At 48.0% G+C, this 27,871-nt stretch overlaps 1 protein-coding gene across 1 annotated transcript in view; it reads right to left on the reverse strand.

The window, feature by feature from the left end:
• LOC144119227 (fatty-acid amide hydrolase 2-A-like) overlaps positions 1 to 27,871 on the reverse strand; it is an 81,080-nt gene that overhangs the window by 32,346 nt on the left and 20,863 nt on the right. The window contains exon 3 of the mRNA XM_077651899.1: positions 24,453 to 24,662. Within this exon, the coding sequence (XP_077508025.1) occupies positions 24,453 to 24,662 (210 nt within the window). The remainder of the gene's footprint in view (positions 1 to 24,452; positions 24,663 to 27,871) is intronic.

Below are 27,871 nucleotides of genomic sequence, written 5' to 3' on the forward strand. Positions count from 1 at the left end.
AATGCGTCCGTCCTGCACGAAAAATCCAGGACTTTTTTGGTGTGATATGAGCGCGTAGATCGGCGGTTAGCTAGCAGAATGTATGAACTTTTGTCTATTCCCAATTGGTTATGATAGAGTAAATAGAAAAATTTCATCCTATCCCAGTAACGTCTGAATGTGAGACTTTCCAGTTCTGCAGCTTCTAGAAGTAATGATGGGGACGTGCGCCAGCTGTATGAGTTAAAGATGAACCTAGCTGATTTTCTTTGAACTTTCTCAAGTTTGGTAATATTAGACTGTGTATGTGGATCCCATACAATCGCGGCATACTCTAAGACGGGTCGGATAAATGTTTTGTAGGCTAGGATTTTAATTTCAGGTGAAGCGTTCCCTAACGTACGCCTTAAAAAGCCAAGTTTCTTCATTGCTCTATTGTAGGTGTGTGTTACATGTTCATTCCACCTAAGATCTGATGAAATTATTACTCCCAAGTATTTGTAACTGGAAACGACAGATAAGCACTGGTTGTTAATGTTATAAGCAAATGATAACGGGTTCTTTTTGCGTGTAACGGTCATTGCCACAGTCTTTTTAAGATTAATAGTCATTTGCCATTTCGTGCACCAAGTTTGTATTTTAGATAGGGAAGTGTTTAAAACTGCCTGGTCGTTCGCACTACGTATTTCATGATATAGGACGCAGTCGTCTGCGAAAAGTCTGATCTTGACGTGAATGTCACTGACGATATCATTTATGAAGATCAGAAAGAATAGCGGACCTAAAACTGAGCCTTGTGGAATGCCTGAGTTTACGTTTGCGGAAGAAGAAGCTGCATCTTTAACTTGAACACATTGCTTTCGTAAGGACAGGTATCCCCCAATCCAGTTAATTAAGGTGTTGTTCTTTAGTATGGGTCTTAGTTTCAGCAGTAATTTGGAGTGAGAGACGCGGTCAAATGCTTTTTCGAAATCGAGGAAAATTATGTCGACTTGGCTTTGCTTATCTAAAGCTGCTGCTAAATCATGAACTGTTTCTACGAGCTGAGTTGCGGTAGAAAACCCTAGCCTAAACCCATGTTGTCTGGTATCAATTAATGCGTTGTCATTCAGAAAGACGGATATGTGTTTGAATATTATATGTTCGAGCAATTTAGCACAAGTGCAAAGTAAAGAAATTGGCCTGTATGACGTGACGAGGGACGGATTTTCTGTTTTTGGTATGGGAACGATCTTTGCGTGCTTCCATTCGGTTGGGAGTTTCGCGCTTGTTAATGACTTCTTGAATATTAAAGTTAGATATCTTGAACACCACTCGGCGTAACGGAAAAGAAATGCATTCGGAATCCCATCAGGTCCAGGCGATTTTTTGGTGTCTAGATTGAGCAAAAGCGCCAACACCCCTTCCTGAGTAATAGTGACGTCAGCAATTGGCAGAATGTGTTCATAAACAGGAAAGTGTGGGCTGATACCATCGTCATGCGTGAACACCGAGCAGAAGTACTGGTTAAGCGCATCTGCGACATTTGCACTGTCAGAGATAAAAGTATCACCGATGCAGAGTTTGGGTGCAACTTTCGTTTTCGGCGATAAGTGCTGCCAGAACTTCTCCGGGGAAGAGAGCAGAAAGTTTTTGAGCGTTATTTTCTGGAAATGATCTTTTGCGTTTTTTATTTTTTCAGCTAAAGATAAACGTAAGCCAAGCAATCTGTTACAAGTGGAAATAGTGGGGCGTAGTTTGTGTTGTTTTCTTGCCTTTTTTAGCTTACGTTCTAACCGCACGATTTCTTTTGTTACCCAGGGATTCCGTTTCTGCAGCACTTTTCGCTTCACCGGAACAAACTTTTGCACACATTCTAATACAAGGCATTTGAAGGAACACCACAGGTCATCAATTGAATGTTCATTTGATCCACACATAACTTGAAATGTAGAAAACGAGCTCTCCAGTGCATCAAGTACATCAGTATCATTGGCACGCGAGAAAATAGGGACGGTTCTTTCTAGTTTTTCAATATGTGAATCGAAGTTTACTTCCAAAGTTAGGTAAACCATTTTGTGGTCTGATATGCCTTCGAACACCTGAACCTGTGGGTTTCTGCGAATAACAGCGGCATTTGCAAGGTAAAGGTCCAAAATTGACAATGTGTTATTGTGAACACGGGTAGGTTCTTTGACAAGCTGAGTAAGGTTGTGGAGAACAACTATATCAACGAAAGGCTCAGAAGCACTTGAAAGGGGCTCGGGAAAATCATTCCTATTGACAGATGGAACGTTAAAGTCTCCCGTAAGGAGCATAGCACAGCGCTTTTTCCTGCAGGCACACAAGAACTCATTAAGGTTTTCGAAGAAAACGTTCTCGCAGTTGGGTGGACGATAGAACCCTCCTACAATTAAATTACATTCAATGAGAAAAAGTTTTACTACAACACAATCAATTCCTGTAATGTCAGGCAGCCTAGTAGCCTTCAGCGTTTCTTTGAGAAGAATAGCAACGCCACCGCCACGGGAGTCTCTGTCATGTCTGTAAATTTTGTACCCATTGGGTGTTACTTCCGAGTCGGCGACGCCACTATGTAGCCAGGTTTCGGTGATTACTAGGATATGGGGTTTGTGTGCGGTTATAATGCTTTCCAATTCGGCAGTTTTGTTTAGTATGCTTCGGGCGTTAATGTTTAAACACCGAAGTTCAGATTTTTCTTTAACACAGTCATATATATATATATATATATATATATATATATATATATATATATATATATATATATATATATATATATATAAATATATATATATATATATATATATATATATATATATATATTCAAAGTTGAAAACGCTTCATTTAGCCATAGATTTATTTTGAGTCGACGTTTCGGACAGAGCCTGTCCTTTCTCAAGACTGAGGTTACAGGGGTCTTCTTCCTCTTCTTAAGGAGTTGGCACTGGCACACATGTACTACACATGAACAAAAGAAACAAACGGAGGCAAAGAATACTAGAAAAGATACAGATAGAAAGAGAAAAAAGGGGAACAAATAAAAAAGAAAAACGTGTTGTCCCCCGCCGCCCACCCCGCAGCCGCGGGGAGCCGACCCCGAACGAGGAAAAAAAAGGAAAACACGGAGCGGGAGGGGATAATGGCTTCCCATCAAGGCAACAGAGCGGCGGCGTGTAAGGTGCACAGGAGCAGACGGTGGCGGGATCGCCCTACACACAAAAGTTAAAGACGCGTGCACTCGCGTGCCCCGACCGTAAAGAGTAAACAAATAAACAGAATAAAATGCAGACAGGGCCGGAGCTTCCGTCATCTGGAACCACTTCGGCAGCCAGAGCCAAGGCCGAATCAACGGCGCCGTGAGCTTAACTAAACACACGTGCACTGTGCATGAAAGCACCCAGACACACAGCAGTAAAACAACCGAGCTCATGCCAGTGTCGTGTGGCGGCTAAATGACAATGGCGGGAGCATTTAAGCGAGTAAGGTGTACAGAAACAAACGGTGGCAGAATTGTCCAACATATATAAATTATAGATGCTTGCACTCGCGTGACCTGGCCAGAAAAAGTAAACAAATAAACAGAATAAAATCCAGACAGGACAGGAGACTTCCGTCATCTGGAACCATTTCCGCAGCCCGAGTCAAGGTAGAATCAGCGGCGCCGTGAGCTTAACTACACACACGTGCACTGTGCCTGACAACACCCACAAAAGAAAAAAAAAGTGGAAAAATATCCGAGTTCGGCCAAGTGTGGTGTGGGAGGTAAATGTGAATGGCGTGAGCACTTAGGCAAGGGTTCTTCAATTGCACCCCGTCGTCAAGGTAATCGAACAGGGAAGATAGGGGCAGGATGGGGTAGGGAATGAAGGAATGTTTTTCTTTTTTTATGTGTTTAGATTATCAGTGGGATATTATAGTACTTAGATTAATAATTCGCTTAAAGAAGGTTACTTATAAAGCAGCAGAAAAAACAACCATGCCGCCGGTGGAATCCGAACCCACGACCTCCGAATATCGCGTCCGGTGCTCTTACCAACTTAGCTACGGCGACGGCTGTCCAATCTGCTGCTCTCGTGGGTATTTATGTCCATAGGGTGTAAGCGAACCTTGAGAGTGTTCACCAGCGCCATCCTCGACCATTCCCCTAACAAAAAAACATTCCCCTATGCACCTTGGTTTCGGTGACTGTTGGCTCCCTTCATAAGTTTGTCAAACGGGCCCCTCATTTCCTTTAACATATCTGCTAATAGCTTAACGAGGGTCTCGGTTCTGGCAGTCTTGATGCCATAGTTAGCTTAAGAGGGCTCTCGCACAGTTTCCGCCCTCGCCGTTAGATGACGTTCCACGTCACGCTCGCGGTATTACAGGACGTGCTACGTCCGCCGCTATGGTCGAGGGTGGCGCTGGTGAACACTATCAAGGTTCGCTTACACCCAATGAATATAAATACCCACGAGAGCAGCAGATTGGACAGCCGTCGCCCTAGCTCAGTTGGTAAGAGCACCGGACGCGATATTCAGAGGTCGTGGGTTCCGATCCCACCGGCGGCATGGTTGTTTTTTCTGCTGCTTTATAAGTAATATTCTTTAAGCGAATTATTAATCTAACTACTATAACATCCCACTGATAAGCTAAACACATAAAAAAAGAAAAACATTCCCCTATGCACCTTGGTTTCGGTGACTGTTGGCTCCCTTCATGAGTTTGTCAAATGGGCCCCTGATTAGAGTTTTAGCTGAGCGGGTTTGTGCGCCCGCTACGCTCAGCGAGCTAGCGGGAGCGCTACAGCGCATGCGCGAAACGCTCCGGCGGGAGCGCGCGAGCGGAAGGGCTCCTCGGCCCCGCTCCCGCGCGAGCCAAGCGGAGACCGGAGCGACGCGGCGAGCGGGCCTCGCGCAAAGCCTTCTGGGCTCGCGCTAGCTGTACCAAATGTACACATTCAACATGGCGGCCGCCAGCGCGAGTGCTTCAGACTCATGCGTAGCCCCTTCCGCAGAACGCACGGACCCCGTGTCGATTCGAAAACCTCGAAGGAGGTTTAGAATCAGCGAGGATCTGTGCCTCTCGCTGGAGGTGTTGTCACTAAATCCTTTTCAAAACCCGCTTATGTGGCACGGGGGTCAGAAGAACGTAGCGGCCGCCGTGCAACGCAAGGTGACTCTACGCGCCGTGCAGGACAGAGTCGACCTACTCATTGGATATTTCAGGCAGCAAGACCGAGCAAACCTGAGAAAGTAAGTGGTTTTGTTTTAATCTTGATGTGTTTTGAGGTATAGCTTTGTGTTGCGTGGGAGTAATATGTGCGTTACTTGTCTAGGTTTCTCGCAGCCGACTTTGTCGTTTCGGCGCACGAGGCGGCTACGGCGCCCGTGTATTTTGGCTTTTCCTTTAATCTGTGTTTTCCCTCTCTGTTTACTTCTATTCGCATGTGGCAGTGGTAGTGATCCTGTTTATTTTAGTGGACAGGTTCGTGCGCATTGCTGTTCTTACTGCACTTACTACTACTTCTACTATGTGACCTGCGTGAACACATAACCAAGCTGGCGCTTCTCGTATTTCCTTATCAGATCCGACAATGAAGAGGACTACAATGAGTTGGAACAGCTTCTCCAGGAAGCCTCCGATATGGCGCGCGAATTTGCGCATACGCCGAAAATTGTGCCAAGGAAGGGCAACGCATCGGTACCTGTGAAGCGCAAAGCACTCTCAGCAACGATATCGGCCGCTTCTGAGATGCGGTTGGCAAAGGCAGTAAGGGACTCTGCTTTGTCTGTTGCGGAGCACAGCCAGAACGACGACAGTCAGACGAATGGCAAGTGTAGTTTTACTCTCGCATATTTCTACGCGAATCCTCGAGTGCAAGGTTCTGCATGTTGAGATGTTGTTTGGCATACAATAGGTGTTTGCAGGACTGCAATGATTTTTAAGTGCATACAAACACGCGACGAATTTCCATGTGGTCTAAATGTGCAGGCTAAAGGTGTATGTGTACACAATGTACCCCATTTACAAATTGTGAAATAGCTTTATTCCTTACTATCCCAGTTTATTACCCAAGCATCTCTGTTATTTGACGCACAAATCTGCTTTCGGCACTGTGCTTTTTTTACAGTGTGTGGGTTAGCAGCCTCCGAGCTGCTCATGACCTTGTGCGAATCTGAGCAGTGGCCACCACCCTCCCCACAGAGCCCGTTGTCCCCACAAAGTGGTCGGCAGGACAACACAGGTGGTGAAAATGGAGCTGCTGTCTTTATGGACACCAGTGTTGCGTCTGAAACGAGCAATACATGAGAACCACAATAAAAGCAGCTGTGCCGGCGAGGTGGGACAACAGGTAAGACAGCTCTTACACAGTGCTCTCAAGCAGCTTGCGGGCAGTAGGTAGGAATCTCAAGTAATTCTGCATATATTACCCTTGCAGGAGGCGCATTCGACTGTGAGGGAGCTGTGTGTTGTATGCTTGGAAACCTATGTCCTACACCTTAAAACACTGAAACTTTTTCTTGCATGTATAATGATTTTCTATGTAGACGTAATGCAACAAAAAATGCACACTAAACAGCTGCTGCAGATTTGGTCAGGCAAAATTGTAATGTGCACCTTGTCATACTCGTTTTATTTGTCGAAACTTCAACTAGGAAAAGAAGTCAACACACACACACACAAAAGTAGTACACAAAAGCTGAGGCACAGTTACAAGTCATGCCATTTGTGCATTAATTGGTATGAAGTGAATGCCGAGATAGACTACAAGTGAGTTTTAAGCGCACAAGATTGGCACATTAAATCACCGAAAAAAAGTCAGCACTTCATTACTCGAATATATAACATTCGCTGAAGAAAGAAAAGAAAGTTGTCGTCTGAAATAAGCACTGAAAATGTCAGAGTATTTGTCACATAAGAATTGTTGTCCAAACCCTATGCATAAGCATCCACACAGCACTTTGACAAAGGTTGTACACACCCAGTCAAAAGTATACAGGCCAAGGGGTGGTGTGCACATGTATTTATGCAGCTTTTTTTGTTTTTGGTGTGTTTACAGTTCCATGTTGTACATGCATCCTTTAGTTGGAGAAGGTGAGTACATTACAAGTCACAGAGGACTTTGGGCACTAAATTATGGTGTGTGACCTCATGCTGGTGTGTTTTCAAACATTACTAAGATTTTCCTTTTGTTATCCCGACAGGTGTCCGAGGGCTACACGCAATGAGATTGAAGCTCCTGGCCCGCCGTGGAAACTACGAATATTAGCTGAGGAGAGAAGAGGTCGCGCTAGCAAGACAGCGGCTAGCCCTCGACGAGAGGAAAGTGGTTCTTGAAGAAGAGAGGCACCGCCTTGATGTACACCGCCGGGCAGAGGAACACAGTCACCTGCTTGCCCGCCTGGACCGGCTTGAGCAACTTTTGCAAGAAAAGAGTACCTCAGGGGCTTGAATAATAAATAGCAAGAAAGAGTGGGTGGTCATGCCATTTTTCGTGCAACTATCAAGAGCACCTGCAATATGTGCAGGCCATCATTCACAGTAAATCTTGATGGAATATTCATTTACTGCTTGCAAGTGGCAGTGATGTGGTTGTGGTTTGTGGGGTTTAACGTCCCAAAGCAACTGAAGCTATGATGAATGCCGTGGTAGAGAGCTGCAAAAAATTTCTAACACCTGGGGTTCTTTAACTTGCACTGACATCGCACAGTACACAGGCCTCTAGCTTGTAGTCACGTATAAGTACACTGGTGAAAACAATGTGACCTCTTCAGTCCTGTTTTTACAACTACAGTTAGCGACGACTTAAGAACGAAGCGGCTTTTCCCCTTAAAAGACACGCTTCAAGCAATGGCTTCGGCCGATTCTCATGAGTCTGCTAGCACGGCAATACACGAAGAGGGAGTTGAAAGGGGACAGTCCCCTCCTAGCATTGTGATGCTAGCACGTTCATGAGAATCGGCCCACGCCATTGGCTAGAAGGCGGTCCTTTTTCTGGGAAAAGCCACTTCGTCCTTGAGTTGTATCCGACTATAGCTCGAGGGGCCCAGTGCAGCAGCGGGAACCTTGTAAACAAAAGTATAACAGACAAATACCACCCAATTTGTATGCTGAAGTGTGGCATTAGCGAGGGGCTAGGTACACTTCAAGTGATGGGGGGTCGACGCCGAAATACTGTGACACGTGGGCACTGTACAAACATGTGTGGCAGTTGGCAAGGGGGGGCACTACCTTTCAAGATCCTTGGAACATTTTGGCGGTAGATCTTTCGGTGCTTTTTGAAGTCACAAAAGGCAAACAGTCCAACAATTTTCCCGAACCCCCACTCAACTGCCTGTCTCACGGGGCTCATGGCTTTGTTGAAAGCTATCTGTTGTGGTGTAACATGGGCACCGCCATAAGGCTTCATCAGGAGGGGCGTGAGTGGGTACGCCGGGTCTCCATATATGCATTAGCTTTTACCTTTGACCAGGCTCGTCAACTTTGTGTGCACATCGCTCTTCCCGAAGTTACCTGGAAGGGTAAAAAATAAACCATACCTCAAAATTAGCACAGAAAAACCGATCTCCAAGCTGCGGGCTTAGGAGCAGCTTATTGCACACTGTATGCTTAATAGGGCTTTTATCGCCGACGTTTTCACACTCACCGGCGTCATGTTTGCTGCCTGGATACGATCCGTCTAACTGGCAGATGATCCCATTCGGCCACATGATTGCCTGGTATTTGAGAGCATGGACGCGTTTGCGCCCACTGAAATAAATCTTTTGATCTTTCGACGGTCGGCAAATTGGCCGCGCCAAACCGTCGATTAATCCCCAACAATTTCTCAGCGGGGCTTCTTTGGCGTGATTGGCCTGAAAACAGTAGGGGCGATTGTGTCAGGAACTACCATTTGGGCAATTTTGCTGCGTTTTGCTCCTTACCTGCGAGAACCTCTCCAGTGTGTCAGTGTTCAGCAAAGAATGGTTGTTGACATCATCCAGGAGATGGGAGAAGTTCTCTTCGAGGTGCTGAAGAATGGTGTTTGTCACAGGCGATAGAGTCGAACTGTGCCGCCAGAAAACGCCTTCGAGGTCGCGGAGGCGGTTCGGATACGCAAGCCGACGTAAGGTGATGCAAAGGGCCTCATTCCCGGGCACTGTCACCCTTTGCGGAGTGGCCAGCGCATCGGGAATTAGCAATGCCCTCTGCAGCCTGCGTATATCGTCTTTTTCAAATCTAAACGCAGTCCGAAAGACCCCAACCGTATCGATGTTGATGAGCCCGTACACGGAAAGCGGGTCACGGCGATTTTGTCCAAACACTTCTAAACATAACAAGTCCTCTATTTCGGACCACTTCAACTGTGAGAGTAGGAGCGGGTCTTGCAGAATGCTTCTCGGCATCGCGAACAGGTGGTGTCGGATAACCTACTAGCGAGACTCTGGGAAAACTCGAACGCGATGCTCGACGGCGCACCCAACGATCACACACACTCACGACAACGCGCTACGAGGAATGGCTTGCGTGGTCTTGACTTGGCTCTCGCAATGGCAAACTTCTCTAATTTTCGTAATACGAAAACATTGCTGCTAAAACCAATCCACTGCTGTTGCCAAAATCATACAGTAAACGTAATCAACTATTACTATTTTATTCCCTCATAAATGAGGCAGTCTTGCTTATAACCATTTTCTGGTAGGTCCAATTACGATCACTAGGTGGCGCAACAAGACTCCTCGCTTGAGGGGACGGGGACCACGCGGCGCTAAAACACTATTCTTGCGCGACGCTCCGCTGGGGCTCCGCTCGGAACTGCGAGCGGAGGGGACAGTAAACCCGCTCTGCTAAAACTCACTATTTCCTTTAACTTATCTACTAATAGCTTAACGAGGGTCTCGGTTCTGCCAGTCTTGATGCCATAGGTAGCTTAAGAGGGCTCTCGCACGGTTTCCGCCCTCGCCGTTAGATGACGTTCCACGTCACGCTCGCGGTATTACATGACGTGCTACGTCCGCCGCTATGGTCGAGGGTGGCGCTGGTGAACACTCTCAAGGTTCGCTTACACCCAATGAACATAAATACCCACGAGAGCAGCAGATTGGACAGCCGTCGCCGTAGCTCAGTTGGTAAGAGCACCGGATGCGATATTCAGAGATCGTGGGTTCGGATCCCACCGGCGGCATGGTTGTTTTTTCTGCTGCTTCATTAGTTATTTTCTTTAAGCGACTTATTATTTTAAGTACTATAATATCCCACTGATAAGCTAAACACATAGAAAAAAAAGAAAAACATTCCCTATGCACCTTGGTTTCGGTGATTGTTGGCTCCCTTCATAAGTTTGCCAAACGGGGCCCTCGTGTATGTATGTGTGTGTGTATATATATATATATATATATATATATATATATATATATATATATATATATATATATATAATAAGCGGAAATTGAAAGTAGTATAACATTTATACACTCTAGCGAACAGGAATTGTCCCGTTGCATTTCAACAGAAAAGTATACCAACCTTTGAAATCATTTATTCACATTTCGGCCCTGTAACCGCCTCAACAAAATGCTGTTATATATACACATCATCGTCATGTCTTATTACGCCCATCGCAGGACGAAGCCTCGCCCATATCTCTCCAATTGCCACTGCCTTGTTGTTTCTGTTGTCTTCATACTGTCTTTTCCCAGCTCCGGCAACCCAATCTCTGCAAACTTCATCTCAGCCGCCCACCTAACCTTTTCTCGCCCCTGCTACGCTTGCCTTCACTGCGAATCTAGTCCGCTACCCTTAAAGGGACTATGCAATGAACAAAAAGTCGCAGATAAATGTTTTCAATGCTTAGAAATGATGCTAAGAAGCATTCACACCAACTATGAATCTTCGGAACTGAGCCGGCAATTAATTATGAATTTTTAAAAACTGTGTTTTTTAAAATTCGCGGGCCATTTGGTGTGCTGGTAGAGACCGATTTTCAAACTAAAATCCTGAAAAAAGACGTCACTGTACCGATGACGTCGCCAAGCACAAAACACGCTCTCATTCGCTGGAGCCACTGCAGCCACAACGTCACGGGCACACTTCCGGTACCCGTGAAAATCGTCTGCTCGTGCCGCCGCGCGACCCTCTCGGGCAAGCGCGAGCCAGGGCATTGCCTTCGCGCCTATGGTTTCAATTTTCCTCGGCCGGCTCCATCTGTCGGGAGTTCCGGAGCCACTCGCAGTGGCTCGCCGAGTCGCTACTGTCGTCGCTGGCGTTCAGCCGGTACGGCGTGAACGCATAGGGCTCGGTGCCCATCGCGGCCGTAAGAGCGAGCAGTCGCACCTCGAGGTCTGGGTCCATTACTGCTAACTACATCAGACGACAAGCAAAGAAACCCGACGCGCGCTGCAATCACGCCGCCGACGGTGCTGCTGGGGTGCTAAGAGCGACAACCGGAATTTGCAAAAGGAACGTCAAGGAATGACGTATTCATGGGCGGGACCCTGTCCCAGAGCTGTTTTCATTATTTCTGTCTGGTGCCCCGCGAGTACGATTTGAGAGGGGAGAGGAGGAGCGTAATTGTTAATCGTCTATATGTTCTATGTTATCGATGCTAGCTTAAAAATTCTTGCGGTAGGGTGGCGATTGATGAAATGCCTATCTCTCGTCTGCTTTAAGTAATCTCAATTATTTATTGCATAGTCTCTTTAAGGACCGTCAGTCATCTTGTCTTCGCATTACATACCCTCCGCAAATCCATTTCTTCCTCTTGCTTTTGACTAGGAAGACATCAACATGCGTTTCTTCCCTTGACCCACTATGCCTTCTTCCTGTATCTTAGCGTTACACATACCATTTTCCTTTCAATAGCTCACTGTCTTAACTTCAGCTCGACCCTTTGTGCTTTCTCTCACGCTTCAGCCCAGTATGTGAGTGCCGCAAAGGTACCGCGCTTATCTGCATTCTTCTATAGGAATATTGGTGAACTGGCATTCGTGATCTGAGGAAACCTTGCCAGATGCGCTCCGCCCATTCTTGTCGTAGTTACCCCCCCTCGTGATTATGATCTGTGGTCACTACCTCCCTAAGGTGACATATTCCTATATCACTACCAGCACCCCCCTCCCCCCCCCCCCAATTATAAACTGCTCTTCTCTCCCGTGAGTGTTAAAGTTTATTTTAGTTTTCTCCACTTAATTTTTATAAACTCCGCTCTTGTTTACTTGTCAAACTTATTGACCATGCGTTGAAGTTCATCTCCTGAGTGACTTAACAAGGCAATGTCATAAGCGAATGGCAGATTACTAAGGTATTGCCTATTAACTCTTATCCTCAACTGCTCCCTTTCCAGACCTCTGAATACCTCGTGTAAAAAGGCTGTGATTATCATTGGCGAGGTCGTATCTGCTTGCCTGATACCCTTCTGGATTGAAATTTTATTGCTGTATATAACAAGGAATATGGTAGCGATTGCAGCCGTCGCCGGCCGCGGTTTTGTAGCGACTCCTGCATCCCTGGGTGGTTTAGGCTGTGCCGGTTCGTGAGCCCTTAAAACGCGTATTTTTGGTGGCTGCAATGGGATGGCGCTCACCCGCGCCCAGAAACAAGCGGCTGATGCGGCTTGCTTGAGGCGCTCCAGCGAGGCGTACTCCATATAGTGCCGGAGACTTCAATCAAGCTCGTGGACTCCATTCCCACACCCGTCGGGCCAGCCTCGCAGTCTGACTGTGGGGTGCAAGGCACGGGTGCGTCTGTGGTCTGCTCGCTGGTGTTGCCGTAGTTAACAACCTTCGATGGCACAGCTTCTTGAGAGTCTTACAAAATACAGCTGGACGCCATCTCACCGGCGAATAGGTGGAGCGAGAACACGAACACAGCCTTGCTTAACGCCAAGCTGCGGGGCCTAGCGGTGGAGCTGCTGTCAAATATGCCACGCGCAGAACTTGGCCGGTACGATGTCATAGCGAGCCGCCTCGCCGATGGTTCCGGGTCGGGGCAACCCGGCTCCAAACCAGCGCCTGCGAGCTCGCCGGCAGGAGCGCGGGGATAGTTACCAGGGCCATGCCGCAGCTGTCCAGCGGTTGGCGTCGCATTCGCTGCCGGGTGCGCCACTGACCATTGCGGCCCTGGTCGACACAGAAGGCTTTATAGATGCCATGCGGTTCACACAGGGGACCCCATCATCTACAGAGCGCGTCGTTGCGGTGCGGGTCCCTCGGACTCCACTTACGGCACGCATACCATCAAGCATGGGAAGCATTGAAACGCACGAGTATGGAAGTCATCCAGCCCTGGCAGGGTGTTCCCAGGTGTTGCCTGATTTCTCTGCGGACAACGAGGCCACCGCCTTCGAGACTGTCCTGGCACCTCTGTCTCAGTACCAGATCACGAGCGCCTGAAGATTAAAGGTTTCCTCGACGGTTCCCAAGGCGTGGCAGTGCTATTTTTTGCGCTTGTGCCCTCGTCCTGACGGCCGCTCTCGTCTCTTTCACGTCCCCGTGTTGCGCCTTACGTGTTTGTAGACGTTGCTATACACGATCAGCACGTGAATGCCCTAGTTGACTCGGGGGGTGCTGTGAATGTGTTAGACAAGTCGTTCGTAGACAGCGTGCCTCACTTGCTTCCGTCGACCCCTGAAACGCGGCTTGTAACTTTCAAAGGTACCGTGGTCAATCAACTCGGCTTTGTCGTCTTGAATGTGCATGCTTTCGGCACTACCTTCTTAACCGAGTTCGTGGTCGCCGAATGCCCAATTTGGCCGGTGGTCTTCAGGTGCAGCTGGTGCCAGAAAGCGGGGGCAATTGTCAACTTTGCGACCCCGCGACAACGGGCGTACCGACCGCCCTGTAGCCAAGGCCGGATTCGTCGGGTTTTTCACGCCAGTGTGAGCCTATGCCTCATGCTGATGTAGGTGGCCAAGCGTGCCTCCGCCTTTCTGCGTGGTGTAATCCGTAAATTTCGAACGTCTCGTCCCGCCGTCACCGCACAATGTCCACTGCTGGAGCGGCACCTTGGGCACAGGGTAAGCTTTGGCGGCGGGATAAAAGGTGACGTGCTCTTGGAACCTGTCAGATGTGCAGCGCCAGCCCACGAAACAAGCTAACCTTGGAGCCTTCTATCAATGACGAAAGGAAAAGCTTATATGATCGTATTTAACTTTGGTGGTCACCTTCTCGTGTTGCGTCAAGGGTCAGTCCTTGGCAAGATACACGTTCTGGGCTCGATTTGAATGGTTGCCTCTCTGAAGCCTGCGGTTCCGGCGCCATCCCCCTCTCCCCCCACACCAGAAGTCCTACCGTGGGAGTCCTTCCATTTTGGTGTAGCAACACCATGGTTGTCGCGGTCTCCGTGCCTATGAACTCGGTTGTACTTCCTGGAAACACCACTGCATCGAAACTGGCCGTGTCGCACCGGCTGAAGGGCGCGTTATCCATATCCAGCAACACTTGGCTGAGATGCTCGACCAAGGTATTATTTCCAGTTCACGTAGCCCCTGGACTTTCCCGTCGTACTTGTGTGGAAGAAGGACGGGACAATCCACTTCTGCGTGGATTACCACAAACTGAACCCCGTCACCAATCTCGAAGTATGTCCGCGATCTTGCCTTGACGACGCTCTCGACCGATTGACGGGGTCCCAATACTTCACCACCCTGGTGCTCATTTCGGGCTTCTGCAAAGTACCACTCTTTTCCAAAGATGCGGAAAAAATTGGCAGTGGCTTAGCTCGGCTATGCCAGGACATACGTAGCGAAAGCTAAGGCATAGCTTGGTTAGCCTTGGTTATTCTTGATTGCAAATCCATGTTATTCTGGTTGTCTGGCTAGTTGTCACGTGGTTTGTAACGTGGTTGGTCATGTGACCAGTCAGGTGGTTGGTCACGTGGTGCGGTGCGAGCACGGTGGGAATGCGAGCACGGCGAAACTGCGAGCTCGTGGCCAGTGTGGCTTTAGCTACAAAACATTTTTTTGATCTCCGATAGCCTTTACCAGTTTACCCTAATATCCTTCAGCCTCTCCAATGCCCCAGACACGTTCCAGCCGCTTATGGACCGCGTGTTGGACCACATCAAGTGGACCATTTCGCTGGTATACATAGACGGCGTGGATGTCTGCGGGCCAATTTTTCAGATAATCAGCGGGGCCTCAAGCTTGTTCTCGAGGCATTGGACTCTCCTTGGACTTTTCGAGGCGTGAATGTAGCTGCAATCTGTTGCTTTAAACTCGACGAAAAGGAACACGAAGTTGAGGCCAATTTGATCGCACCGGAGGATTGCGGGCGAGGGGTAGTCCACGGGATCTCTAAGAGATTCACGGAAGAACTGTTGTTCAAAGCACTGAGCAGGATTCCGAAGAATCAGAGTGCGTCGGATTGGCAAGACTTCCACTATTATTATCACCTTTCTGGAAGTTGACGTTCCAAGATTTGTCAGGATTGAAGGCATGCTCATGCCCTACCGGTTGTTCAAAAAGAGATATGAAGTCTGCTTCAGGTGTGGGGAACTTGGTAATCACTCCGATGTGTGCGATAGTGAAAACCCAAAGTGTCGTGGCTGTGGGGTGGTGTCGCTGCCCGAAGATCATCAGTGCGCTCCCAAGTGTCGCCTGTGTGGAAAAGACCATCTGACGGGTGATAAGCACTGCAAGGAGCTCATCCGTACGCCATACGTGATAAAGAAGAAACAGTGGGAAGCAAAGTTAGTCGCCGAAGAGGAGGCCAAGAAGCAGCAGCAAGATCCGTTTTAGTCGTAGAGACGGGCACAGTGGGTCCCACGAGTGACCCAGGAGCCACCCGAGGGACCGTTCCGCTTCGTTTCCTCGCCTGCAGCCGCCTCCGTCCAAGACGATGCTCTCGATGCTCTCGATCGAAGCAGCAGCAGCGGCAGCTCCAGCGGCAGCAGCAGCGGCGGCGGCAGCAGCAGAAGAAGAACCAGCAGGCGCCGTCAAAAGTGGATTGTGCAAGTAGTGTCTTTCAGGACTAAGATAAAGTCAAGGCTCTTAAAGACCACAACCGATTATTGCAACTGCAAGTTAAGGCGCTCCAAGAATAGGATAGGGCGACAGGCAGGATTTCGCAGCCGATGAATGCTGAAACGCAGCCGGTGGAGCTGCCGCGAAAAAAACAGAAGAGCTCTCTAGGGAAGGTCCTCCAGCAACAAAAAAGAAAAGAGGTTCCGAGGAGGTTCTTGAAACCCGCATGCAAGGATTAGAAAGACGACTGAATAGAAAGTAAGAGGATGATCATATTTTTAAACAGCAAGCTATGAACGCTTTGGAGCACGTGAGGGCGGCTATGGAACAGATGCGCGCCGATATGGCAAACAAAGACGGGAGAATTCAGTGGGTATATAACGAAATTAATAACCTTCAAAATGACTGCGTCCCCGTAGACATACCATTTGGCAGTGGAGCTGTAGAGGCTTCGGTCACAAACGGGCGGTACTCCAGACTTTTCTGATGAGCTGTGACGAACCCGAAGTAATCGCGTTGCAAGAGGGCGGTAAGCACGTCAAGCTGGCGAGTTACAAATCGTAGGTAGGACGAGGTGACAACACGCGAGTAGTCACTCTCGTCAAAAGGAATATAACGGTGTTGCAGTATGAAACCGGGACAATAAATCTTGACCATATTTTGATTGAGATAATCCCGCAGAAAGGAAAACTCGATAGTCTCTTCATTCTTAATATATATAGCCCGCCACGCCAAAAAAATTCCTTGTGGCTTTGATGAGCTTTTCGCAAAAGCTCCTGTGATCTCGAAGGGAGCGCCTCTTTTGATATTCAGGGGCTTTAACGCGCATCACCCGGCATGGTGGTATAAGTACACGCCAGTAAAAGGGCGCGAACTGTAGACTAGTGTTCAGCACAATGGCCTAATGCTTCTCACGGATCCCCTCAGACCTACACGGCAGGGCAACAGTGTTTCGACAGACACGTCTCCGGACTTAACTCTAACCGGAAGCTGCTCCTCCGCCACGTGGTGCAACACGGACGAAAACTTGGGCAGCGACCATAATATTATCGAAATTGTAGTCGACAACGGGCCAACGGTTATCCGCACCAAGAAGGTGGCGTTGGTGAACTGGGAGGTTTTTTAAAATGGCCGCACGGGGCAGGAGGAAGGCATCAGTGGCATTGATGATTGGAGTAAAAACGTCCTTCAGTCGGTCCGCGAGGCAACAGGCGAGGTAGAGGTTGACAAGGACCTCGAGGGAGTAGATCGTCACATGGTCAGTCTCTGGCGCAAGAAGAAGGATCTTGAAACGCGCATCGCACAGAAGAGGGGGAACAGGTCCTTGCGAAGACAATTGGCCATGCTTAACAAGGAAACTAAAGAGTACGCACTCGTTTTAACAAGGCGAAACTGGAACAACATTTGCGACAAGCTGGAATGGAACATCGGAAAGGCAGGTACATGGCACTTGCTTCGGCATCTTCAAGATCCGGACAAGTCCAAACTCGAGGCCAGGCAACAACTTCAATGGCTACTACATACATTTAACGGGACCACGGATACTCTCATATCCCAAGTCTTGGACCGGTACTTGAGCTGCGCGAACGGTAAAGCTAAACCGCTGCCAGATTGCGTAGATTACGGGGGGAAAGAAAACCCGGACCTAGATAAATCGATAACAGTTGCCGAGGTCTGGACAGAAATAAACAGACCGAGAACCAGGAATGCCGCGGGACCAGACAAAGTCAGGAACCGAATTCTAGGAAATTTCGACGACACATCGATCCGACATCTCGCTGCCTTCATTCAGGAGTGTTAGGAAGCCGGTACTGCTGGCGGCATGGAAACACGCGAACCTTGTGTTCCTCCCGAAGCCGGAAAAACAGCCGAGTTTCGAGCACTTGCGTCCCATTTCGGTCACGTTGTGCGTTGGCAAAGTGATGGAACATATGATTCGGACCCGGATTAACCGATTTTTGAGGAAAAAATTATATATCCAAATACCATTATTGAATTTATATCGCATTTGTCTGCATGCGATGTCATGCTGCAGCTAAATGAACAGATAATATACAATTCAACACTAGACACCAGGGTGACAGTTCGTCTAGACGTGTCGAAAGCTTTCGACAACGTAAAGCACTCGGCCATTCTGGAGAGTCTGGCTGCGTTAGACATGGGTGTTCGCACCTGCAACTACGTACACGATTTTATTACAGACAGAACGGCATCTATAAGCATGGGGGTAACACAATGACGGGTATTCGACTGGGCAACAAGGGCACCTTGCAGGGAGCAGTGTTGTCCCCGACCCCGTTTAATATCGCCATGCTTGGCCTTCCCGCACAACTGGGCGAAATTCCGGGGCTGAATCATACGTTTTACGAAGATGACCTGATTCTGTGGATGTGCAGGCGCAGTCACAGCCAAATTGAACTGAGACTTCAAAGAGCTATAGATGTAACAGAAAAATACTTAGAACCGATCGGGCTCAGGTACTTGGCAGAGAAGTCGGAAGTGCTATTTATTGCGCCCTAGAGGTCGCCACGGCGTCGGCACGTAAAGCAGGATGGACCGTATAACACAGGATCAACCTCAGGGTCGACGGTAACGTAATTCCAGTGGTTGAAAGCATTAGGGTTCTAGGGTTACGAATTCAGGCAAACGGCAGGAACTAGGAAACGGTTCAGAGATTAGAGGATAGCGCCAGTTATACTTGCTGACTCCTAAAACGAATCGCTAACAAACATGCGGGTATGAAAGATGCTAATCTGCTTAGGCTAGTCCAATCTTTTATAATCAGCAGGATAGTCTACGTGGTGCCTTATTTGCGGCTTTACCAGGAGGAAAAGGACAAACTGGACATTCTGGCAGCACGAGTGTTGGCCGACAGTACACCACAGGCAGAACAGGTAGCGCTCATTTGGACACCCACGCACCAAGGGTTGAGGTGTAACGATAAAACGCATGCTCTAGCCCGAGGATTAGCTACCTTCAGAGATCCCAGTGGCGTCTTATGCACAACCACGTCCCCCTCGTGCGATGAGGAGCTCCTACAGTTCGATGGCGATCTTAATACATATCAGGAAATCCTAAACATTACAAATTAGGCCGAGCGGTACTTCCGAAAGCAAGTAAGCAGCTAACCAAAAACGAAGAGGTTGCGTGGCTGAAGCTGCAAACCGGTGTGCTTCCTAACCATCAGCTTTATAGCAAGTGGCACCCAGAGATTTTCACCTCAGGTGCAAACGTTGCGAGGGCATGGCGGACATGATCCATATTATATGGACATATCCGAGCTTTGAACAACTTGATAGAACGAATGAGGCATGGGAGGCAATGCTTCACAACGAGGACAAAACTATACAACGTGAAGTCATCCTTCTCGCCCTTGCCGCTGCTGAGATCCAAGAGATCCCGGTCGACGGCTGAGGGGGAGGACATGGCTGGAACCGAGCGGCGTCTCCAATACCCATCAATCTTTTGGCGGGTGCAAATAAATGTTATTTCTCTCTCTCTCTCTCTCTCGAGGCATTTACCGCCGCGGGGCATCGTTTCAAACCTCAAATTGCTTCTTCAGCCTCCCCGACGTGACATTCGTCTCGGCCCTGACAAGCTGCTGGTGCTCATGGCTTATGAGGCTCTAGTCACTTCCAAGAAACTTAAATTTTCCTTGGATTTGCGTTCTACTTCCGCCTCTTTATTTCGGACTTCGCCAAACGGACCTAGCCGTTAACCGTCCTGCTAAAAAGAACGCATCGTGGAACTGGACCCCGGCCCAACAATGTTCGTTGGTATAAAGCATGTCCTCCGCTCACCCACTACTTTGGGCCACTACGATTAGTGTCCGTCGGCCATCTTACTCACGTTGCGCCAAACAAAATTGACTCGGAGCTGTCCTTTTGCAAGAAGACCAGTCTGGCGACCAGATTGTCCTGGCTTGCGCTGGCCGGCAACTCTCGGATGTTAAGCGGCGCCCGCACTCGTCGGAGCTCGAGTGCCTCGCCGTGGTCTGGGCGGTTGTGAAGTTCCGTCTATACCTATAAGGTCGCCACTTTACAATAGTCAGAGACAACAGCGATCTGACTTTGTTTCAGCCCTCCCCACATTTGAATGCGACGTTCGCGCGCCGGTATCTCCTGCTGCAATACAATTTCACAATTGTGCATCACCGTGGCCCCGAAAATCAGGACGTATTTGACGGACTTGCGGCCTTCGCTGGCCGATCCCGACCTGGCCGCTTTAGTGCACTGCCTCAGCGCCTGTGCTGCGAGGTGCAACTGAAAGCTCCGCTACGCCTAAGGACTCACGGACGGCCTCTTGTACTATGTAGAACGGCTCTTTGGTCGGTCCTCCATGTAGTTGCCGGTAGTCCCGGCCAATCTGCGGCTTCATGGCTTGCGCGGTTTGCATGGCGCTCCCACGTCAGGCCACTTGGGTCACGACAAGACTTTTGGGCGCGCCTCGGAACGCTTGCGTTAGCCTAATATGGGTCGTGACGTCCGAGAACACTTGGCGTCATGCCAGACGTGCCAGTACCGGAAGCCCTTTACCGCAAATCACAAGCCGCCCTTATAGCCTGTCCAGACGCCCACTTCGCCTTTCGAACAGGTCCGGCTAGACCACATGGGCCTGTTTCTCAAGACGCGTGCCAGCAAATTAGCTGCCATCGACCACTTCTCAAAGTGGGTTGAAGCCCTACCCGTGCCGTACATATTATCCTGTGACGCAGTCTTGTATGTGAAGCGGCACCTCGTTTTCTAGCATGGTACGCTGGGACGACTCATCAAGGACCATGCAAGCTGCTTTTATGTAACAGAATTTGCGACAGAAGTCCGCTCTTCTGCCATTCGGCCCTCTACCACGTCTGTCAACCACCTCGCTGCAACGGACTCGTGGAACGTGTCAACCGTACTTTGACCGATATAATAGTGGCCTACACAGGTCCTTCCCACACCAACTGAGAAGAACCGCTTTGTTTCTGCTGCAACTTTTGCCCTCAACACTACACCACGTGACACAACGCGGGTGACGCCGTTCTCGGTCGTCTATTGCAGAACTCGCTCTATTCCCCTCGACCTTCTCCTCCATTCCCCTTTTCTTCGCCCGTGACCAGCTGGAGAGAGGGTTCTACCTCAACACGGCTGCCCTGAAGTATATCCTTGAAGCCTTGTTGTTTAAATTCAGTCTCGTTGTCATGGTAAGTGATTTTGCGTCTTAAATAGCGTCGTACGATAAAGACGTGAGCAGGCTTCTCTAGAGCGCTGGAACATTATGCTGCGGAATAGAGCAAAATATTCGCGCTACTATATTAAGGCCGCGTTGCTAGTATATTGGTCGCTTTATATTACTCTGTGCCAGTGCTTGAACGCCGGCGCATAGACCTGTATTATGTTTAATCATTTTTGACCGGATTTGCAAGGTGAGTGCCTGTTTTTGACTGTCAGTAATTAAGTACTAAAGTTGAAGCCTTATACTTCATGCAAACTTTAGACAGTTAGTAATTTTTTTTATTGCAGCTGATGTGTATATAACTGCCAGGCAGGTAACTAGAGTTCAGCTGCTCGTTTTTATCTAAATTCAGTGTTTTTACTACATAAAAATTTTCAGCTTGCTTGTAAATATTGCTGTGAACCTTCATATGAGCAACAAGGAAGTGGTATTGAGGGAGTGCTAAAATCTTATAATTTCTGGGCCACTGATTTGCTTTCACTCTTCCTTGTCTAATTGTCCTCAATGTGTCTCAGTTTTTGGTTATTTTAAGCCCATTGTATTGACACGGCATAAGGACACCTTTACTGTTTTAGGTACATTTGCGCTTAAAAACGCACTGTTGGAACACGTTCCGTCCTTACAGCTAGTATGGTTTCAAATCTTTGTTAGGGAGGCCATTTATTTTGTTAATCTTTTGGATAGTTGTGGCGGGCCACTTAATGTGATCGTGGCTCTGATGAGTAAATATGTAAAGTCGTGCCTCTGTAATGTGGACAGTTTGGATCCCGAGCATAATTGTTGCTAAATGATTCATCCATAATAACAAATAATGAAGGGAAAAAAAATGATACAAAGCTCGTGGCTAAGCTCTGCTTCTGCACATAGTGGTGGGCAGTGAAGTGGAAGCTAGACAAAGTGTTGGTATCTCAATTTACATTAGCTTGATCGCCGTTATCTTTAAAAATGAGTCATTTATCGACATGTTTCAGCCTTGCATTTCTTTGAATTATTTCAATAAAGAATTGGGTTGAGCATGATTTTTCTATGTAAAATTTCTCGGTTGAGGAAGGAAGACCACCCCCACATGAATTGACGCCTAGGGTAGTGTGGTCATAATGTGCCTGGGAGTGAAATGTGGCAGTATCTTTGCTCTTCTACAAGTGTTAGTAATTTCAATGACCTTTCGTTTTTAATTTCGCAAGAGCACGCACTTATACCACGCCTCCTCTCCTATCAAGGCGCAGTTTTTCTTCATTTGCTAGCACCTTGAAGCGAAATCCTCGTTACTGCTGTGGGGTCTGTTCTATTTCCAGCCTTCTGGGTGCTCCTTGTGGAAACTCTGAGCAAGGTACACTGTCTAAAGAGCTTTCTTGAGCGTGATTTATAATCTTGCTGAAAATAAGCCTTTCTTCGAAGGTCTTGAGCACATTAATTTTTAAAAACCAGCTCATTTTGACTTCACAGCTGCCGCTTCTATCCGCCAGTAGCTGTTGTACATATCTAGTTGTTTGTTATTGTTTGAAACACTGCTAGTGGAACAGAAACTGTGCTGCTATATCTTACCAGTGTTGGCATGTTATATGATACATTTGGCCTGAGGGCAGCAGAAGGAAAACAATATAACAAAAGCCAAATGGCTCGGCTTTTATGCCACCTAATAGGGCCTGTGTAGCACCCATGGACGTCCTAACCATCGCGGTTGTCAGGGCAAGAGTTTCTGCACCTTCAAGAGATCTGGAGTGCTAGCGATGCACAACAAGCCGCAGAAGTAAATTCCTTGGGCTCTAAACTTTTGACAAACGCCGGACTTGCATTATGTGGCAGCTTGGAAAGACAAATGACAAACAGGAACAGCTACATGGCATTGGCCCTAGGAGTCATCGCACCACCGTTTTGCTCTTCCCCACCTGAGCTAGTCATAGTTTTAACTTTTTGCATCTAGCTCGAAAAAAAGTTAAAACTATGACTCAATAAAAAACAGGCCAATTCCAAGGTAAAGCTGCGGCGCATTGCGACCTGCTCTGAAGCGTTGTACACCGTTTCATGGTCAGTTTATTGCAGGCCGCCGTAGCGATCAGCGTTGAATTTGCAATTGGAGCCGGCAATTGGCCCGCCGGACATAAAATGGAAACTTATGTTCCTATCTATAGTGCCCGTACGCAACATGGTGTTACGACGGGGCAATGAGTATAATGAATCTATCAAAGCTCAGCAGAATTAGGAATGGAGTAAATGCTCGTTAGCATCCTACACATTATTACTTTCCACTATTACATTCTGTACAATATTTGTAGCTTTCCTTCGAAGCCGTATAGCAGCGCTTTGGTACCAAATAGTGAGTAATAGCTCCGATATCATACTTCAATACGAGCAACATCAAGCGCTACCAGAATTTTACATCGATTAGAACATATGCCCGTTAGGATCAGGAGACAAAATATGCTCGTCTCTTCAGGTAAGACATGGGGAGTTTTGATCGTATGTTGTGCAAATGACGATGCAATGTCTGTAAACAACGGACCGGGTAGAGCAAATTTGACGATACGACCATACTGCATCCTATAGGTCCTTGCTGCGCTGTTGAAGGTAGAGACCTCCTCATAAAATCAGGAGAGTGCGTTAAGCTTGTTCCTCCACGCATCGTCTTCTTGTGTGCTCGCGGCGTATGCAGATATGATTACAAAAAGGTATAAATGGAAGCTTCCTATGTACTCATGTTTACGAGGGTTAAACTCAAGCATTTTGCGGTGTTACGCAGTTTGTCACACGCGCCATTTAGTTCAGATTATTGGAAAAAAGACGCAAACGTAACTTCAGTCTAGTGGCGCGGGCTCCCTTTAGAACAGAAACCATTTCTGTCAAGAAACTGGCATCCTTCTCTAGCCCTATCAGTGGGAAAATATTCACTCGAACTAAAAAAAAGGTAAATTTATCGCTCATCGATTTTTCTCTAAGTTATATTGACAAAGCGAAAGCAGTATTCCGAGTTAATGATCACTCAATGTACTGGAAAACCGGGTAACAATGAATTCACTCCTAATCGAAGGTTCCTGCTTCAATGCCAGCCGCCATGCTGGAAATGTTATTTCAGTGTAGTCAAGAGTGCAGCAGCAATTGTAGCGAGACCGTACGCTAAGGCTCGATATAAAGTAATGTTTTTGCGCATGCGCGCTATAAAGCGCACTTTACCGTGACCCCGGATGCCCATTTATACTGGCCTTACATTCCGGGACGTCAGAACGCTAGCTCGGCATTCAGCGCAGCTTTGGTGATGCTGCGAGAAACTAATGAGATAGCGCAGCACAGGTGAGAGCGGTCAGCAGAAGAGCGGCCGAGCGTTCGTGGATGCACATACCGGAGCTGCCTCCGGCCGTCCGCCGCGTGTCGTGCGGGTTGTTGGTGCGCCCGTGCAGCTGGTTGAACGACTCGGTCCAGAGGCACAGCTCGGGTGTGTTAGTCGTCGCCACCGGGATGGCGCCTGCTTCACGCATCAATCGCACGCTGTCAGCGTCGTAGTCAGCGCGCTGACCACGCCAGGCTGGAAGTCCTGCGTCCGTCAGCAGCCCTGCACGAGACACGGCCCAAGGTATGAACAGCTTGTTCGCACTTTCCTTTTTCGCATATTTGCCGGTTGCTGCTCAGCGAGTACACCCATAGAGGCAATCAAATATTTTGTGAAAATGACGCACTGAAACATGTGGAACGGTGAATTTTTCATTGTGTCGATTGCTATGTGGAAATATAACAGCGCCAGAACTTGGCATAGATAGAAAACCTGCCACTTTTGCAGCTTCCTACGAAAAGAGGCTTGTGGCGTCGACACCTCACGAAAAAGCTCTAACAACCGTATTTCAAACAATAAAAAGACTTTGCTGTTGATTCACACAAAATGCACAAAGCCCTGCGAATATTCGCGTAGTGATTGCGGACGAAGAGTTAATGAGCGTTTCAGATTGATATGTATTGGCATGAAAGAGGAAAATGACCTGAACGCAGAGCTTAAGTGATCTTATAACACTAGAGTGTTATGGTGCGTAGGAAACTTGGGCCAGAAAATGTGAAGCTTCACCGGGCCTGGGCCATGCCCAAGCTTGTAGCTGTGGGCCGAGCACGGGCTCGGGCTTGTACATAGAGGAGCTGTGAACGCCTTTTGATTATTAATGGCTGTGTTAGTACACTTGGGCCGTTCTTGCAGTGATGAGTATGAAATAGGGTTATATAAAAAAGGGTATGAAATAGAGCAAAAAAATTACTCAGCGGTTGTTTACCTATTTTTGATGTCTGCTGCAGCTGAAATTTTCCTCACGCCAGAAAAATTACATATACAAATTTTTTTCCACATCTTTCTCCAAACGCCTTTTAATTAAACAAATCCAGCCACTGAATTCCTTTTACTTGTTTATACCAATTTTTTTCTAGACACGCAATGAAACAAAGCTTACTTGTGGAAAGCTTAATAGCGTCGCTCACAGTGCTGCACCCAAGTAGTACCGACGCGCATGCCTGGCCACGATGTCGGATGCAGGGAAGGTTACAAAAGAAGAAAAACATAGGGTATTCAAGATTTCTTGCGTACGATGTGAACGAAATCATTAGTGCGTCATCATTAGCGTTACACCTCGACGCAGGTTGTGCAGTGACGAATGAAGCAAAGACGCACCTCCGAACGCAGATTCTAGAAACGCTGAGTCCAGAAAGATCCGAGTCACTTGGTACGAATACCCGTCGCGAGCAACCTCCAACCCGACTGCTACGTATGCTCTATATACAACAAGAAATCGTATGGAACCACTATCAATGATGTAGAACTGTTACCTTATTATTCTAACACCAAATTGGCTCTTGAGGGAGAGAATTGGAGCAGTAAATGTCTAACATCTCGGTTGACACGGTTCTTGAGGGAGAGAATTGGCGCAGTAAATGCCTAACATCTCGGTTGACACCTCAACAGCGCCTACAGACAATTTTTCATTCATTGAGTGAACAACTTTTATTTCCATCAGAAACGACGTTCTTCCCCACCCCTGGCACACAGGCCTTGGAGACGGGGAGTTGCGCGTCTGCGGTTAGAGGCTGGCTGGCAGTCCTTGACTGGTAGAGGTCTGTTCTGCCAGGTGGTGTGTGGTGCTCTGGAGCTCAGGGTACAGGGTTCTTAGCAGAATCTCCCAGGCTTCTCTACTATCAATATTTTTGCCTACTGAGGGAGAATTTGGGGCACATTTAAATTATGTGGCCGACTGGTTCATGAAAATATTAGTTTGTAGACGCTTCCACGCAATGGCTTCTCTATTATTTAATTTTGGGCATGGTGGGCGTACCAGCCTACGTCCCAATTTCCACTGGTCAATAATTTCCTCGTGATTCTGCAGGCGCTCCTCTTCCTCCCCCCCCCCCTTTTCGGGAGGCTGTACCCAGAACTGCTACCGCAACTGCTACTGCTCCCGGAAGTACAGAACTCGGCCTCACTCGTGAGCAACCTCGTTACCGGCGACGGCGGCGTGTCAGAGTACCCAAATTAACTGAATTTTTCAATCCAGTGGTTGTTGGCTAATGATCAAAGCCGCTTCCGGCGAGATCCTGTATCTTGCAAAATTTTATTTTGAATGGCAACCTTACTGTCTCTTGCTACAAATTTCATTGCCATAGGTGCATTACGGTAGCATTTCAAACCTTCAGCGTGGCGGCGCCGCCACGCTGTCACGTGGTTGGTGATGTGGTGCGGAACAGCTGCAGGCTGCGCGGCACCGTGGCTGATCACGTGGATCCTCACGTGATTGGGCACGTGACCAAGTTCCACTCAGCAATCTGTAGCTATCGCGTCACTCCAGGTTTTATCAAATTTAAACCACCGCCATTTTTTGCCTTTTTTCCTACGCACTCAAGCGCTATAGGAACTTCCTCCGCAATCTCGATGCTGCGCCGCCGGATGGATGCAGCGGGGACTGGAGGCCCTCGGCCGTTGACAACCTAAGCTACTGCCGCTCCCATCCTGCCACCCACCGCATCAAGATATGATAAGTCCACTTCCTCCACATTACCGAACCTCACCTCTTGAGCCTCGGCTATTTTGTCCCAGCGTTCTGAGCTAAACTACGGGTGCATATTTTTTGGAAAAGAGGGATCACCAAGGTGTCCCTTCGTTTCCTCCGATTTCAACTTTAATCTTTAGGGATTTATTCCAACTATTGCTAACATTACCATGCCTGTTTGTGTTGTGCTGAGGCTCGAAATTTGAGAGGGGCGCACCGCCTGCACTGGTTCTATCCACGTGTTATTTATCCTAAGCCAAGTGGTCGCTCCGTCCAAGTACCCATGGAGAGCCCTAGTGCCTGTGGAATGCATTTCCGAATGAGGGTATCTATTTTCTCTCTCTGGCTTTTATATCTAAGCAGTTCGTCGTGTAACTAAATATGCTAATTACGTACGCTTCTATTAGCCTAAGCAAGTTCCTCTCCTTCAAACCCCTACCTATCCCGTAATGCTTCAACTTGCTAAGGACCTCCCGGTTGTATCCTTCGGATTAGATGATTGAACCCAAGTTCCTTACTTTATGCATCTTTGGCACCTGCATGTCGGCCAACTTAAATTTAATATGCCCGTGTTCTTTCCGCCCGAGGTACGTCGGGGTATATACAAAAATTTCGTGCTTTTGCATCGAACACACGAGCCCCGTTTCGGCTGCATACTCGACAATGATGTCGGTTGCAGCCTGTCACCGCTCTTCCGTGCGCGGATCACTCCCTCTGTTGACCCAGAGTTTGGTATTGTCCGCGT

This window comes from Amblyomma americanum, chromosome 2 (assembly GCF_052857255.1).
Source record: "Amblyomma americanum isolate KBUSLIRL-KWMA chromosome 2, ASM5285725v1, whole genome shotgun sequence".
Lineage (NCBI taxonomy): Eukaryota > Metazoa > Arthropoda > Arachnida > Ixodida > Ixodidae > Amblyomma > Amblyomma americanum.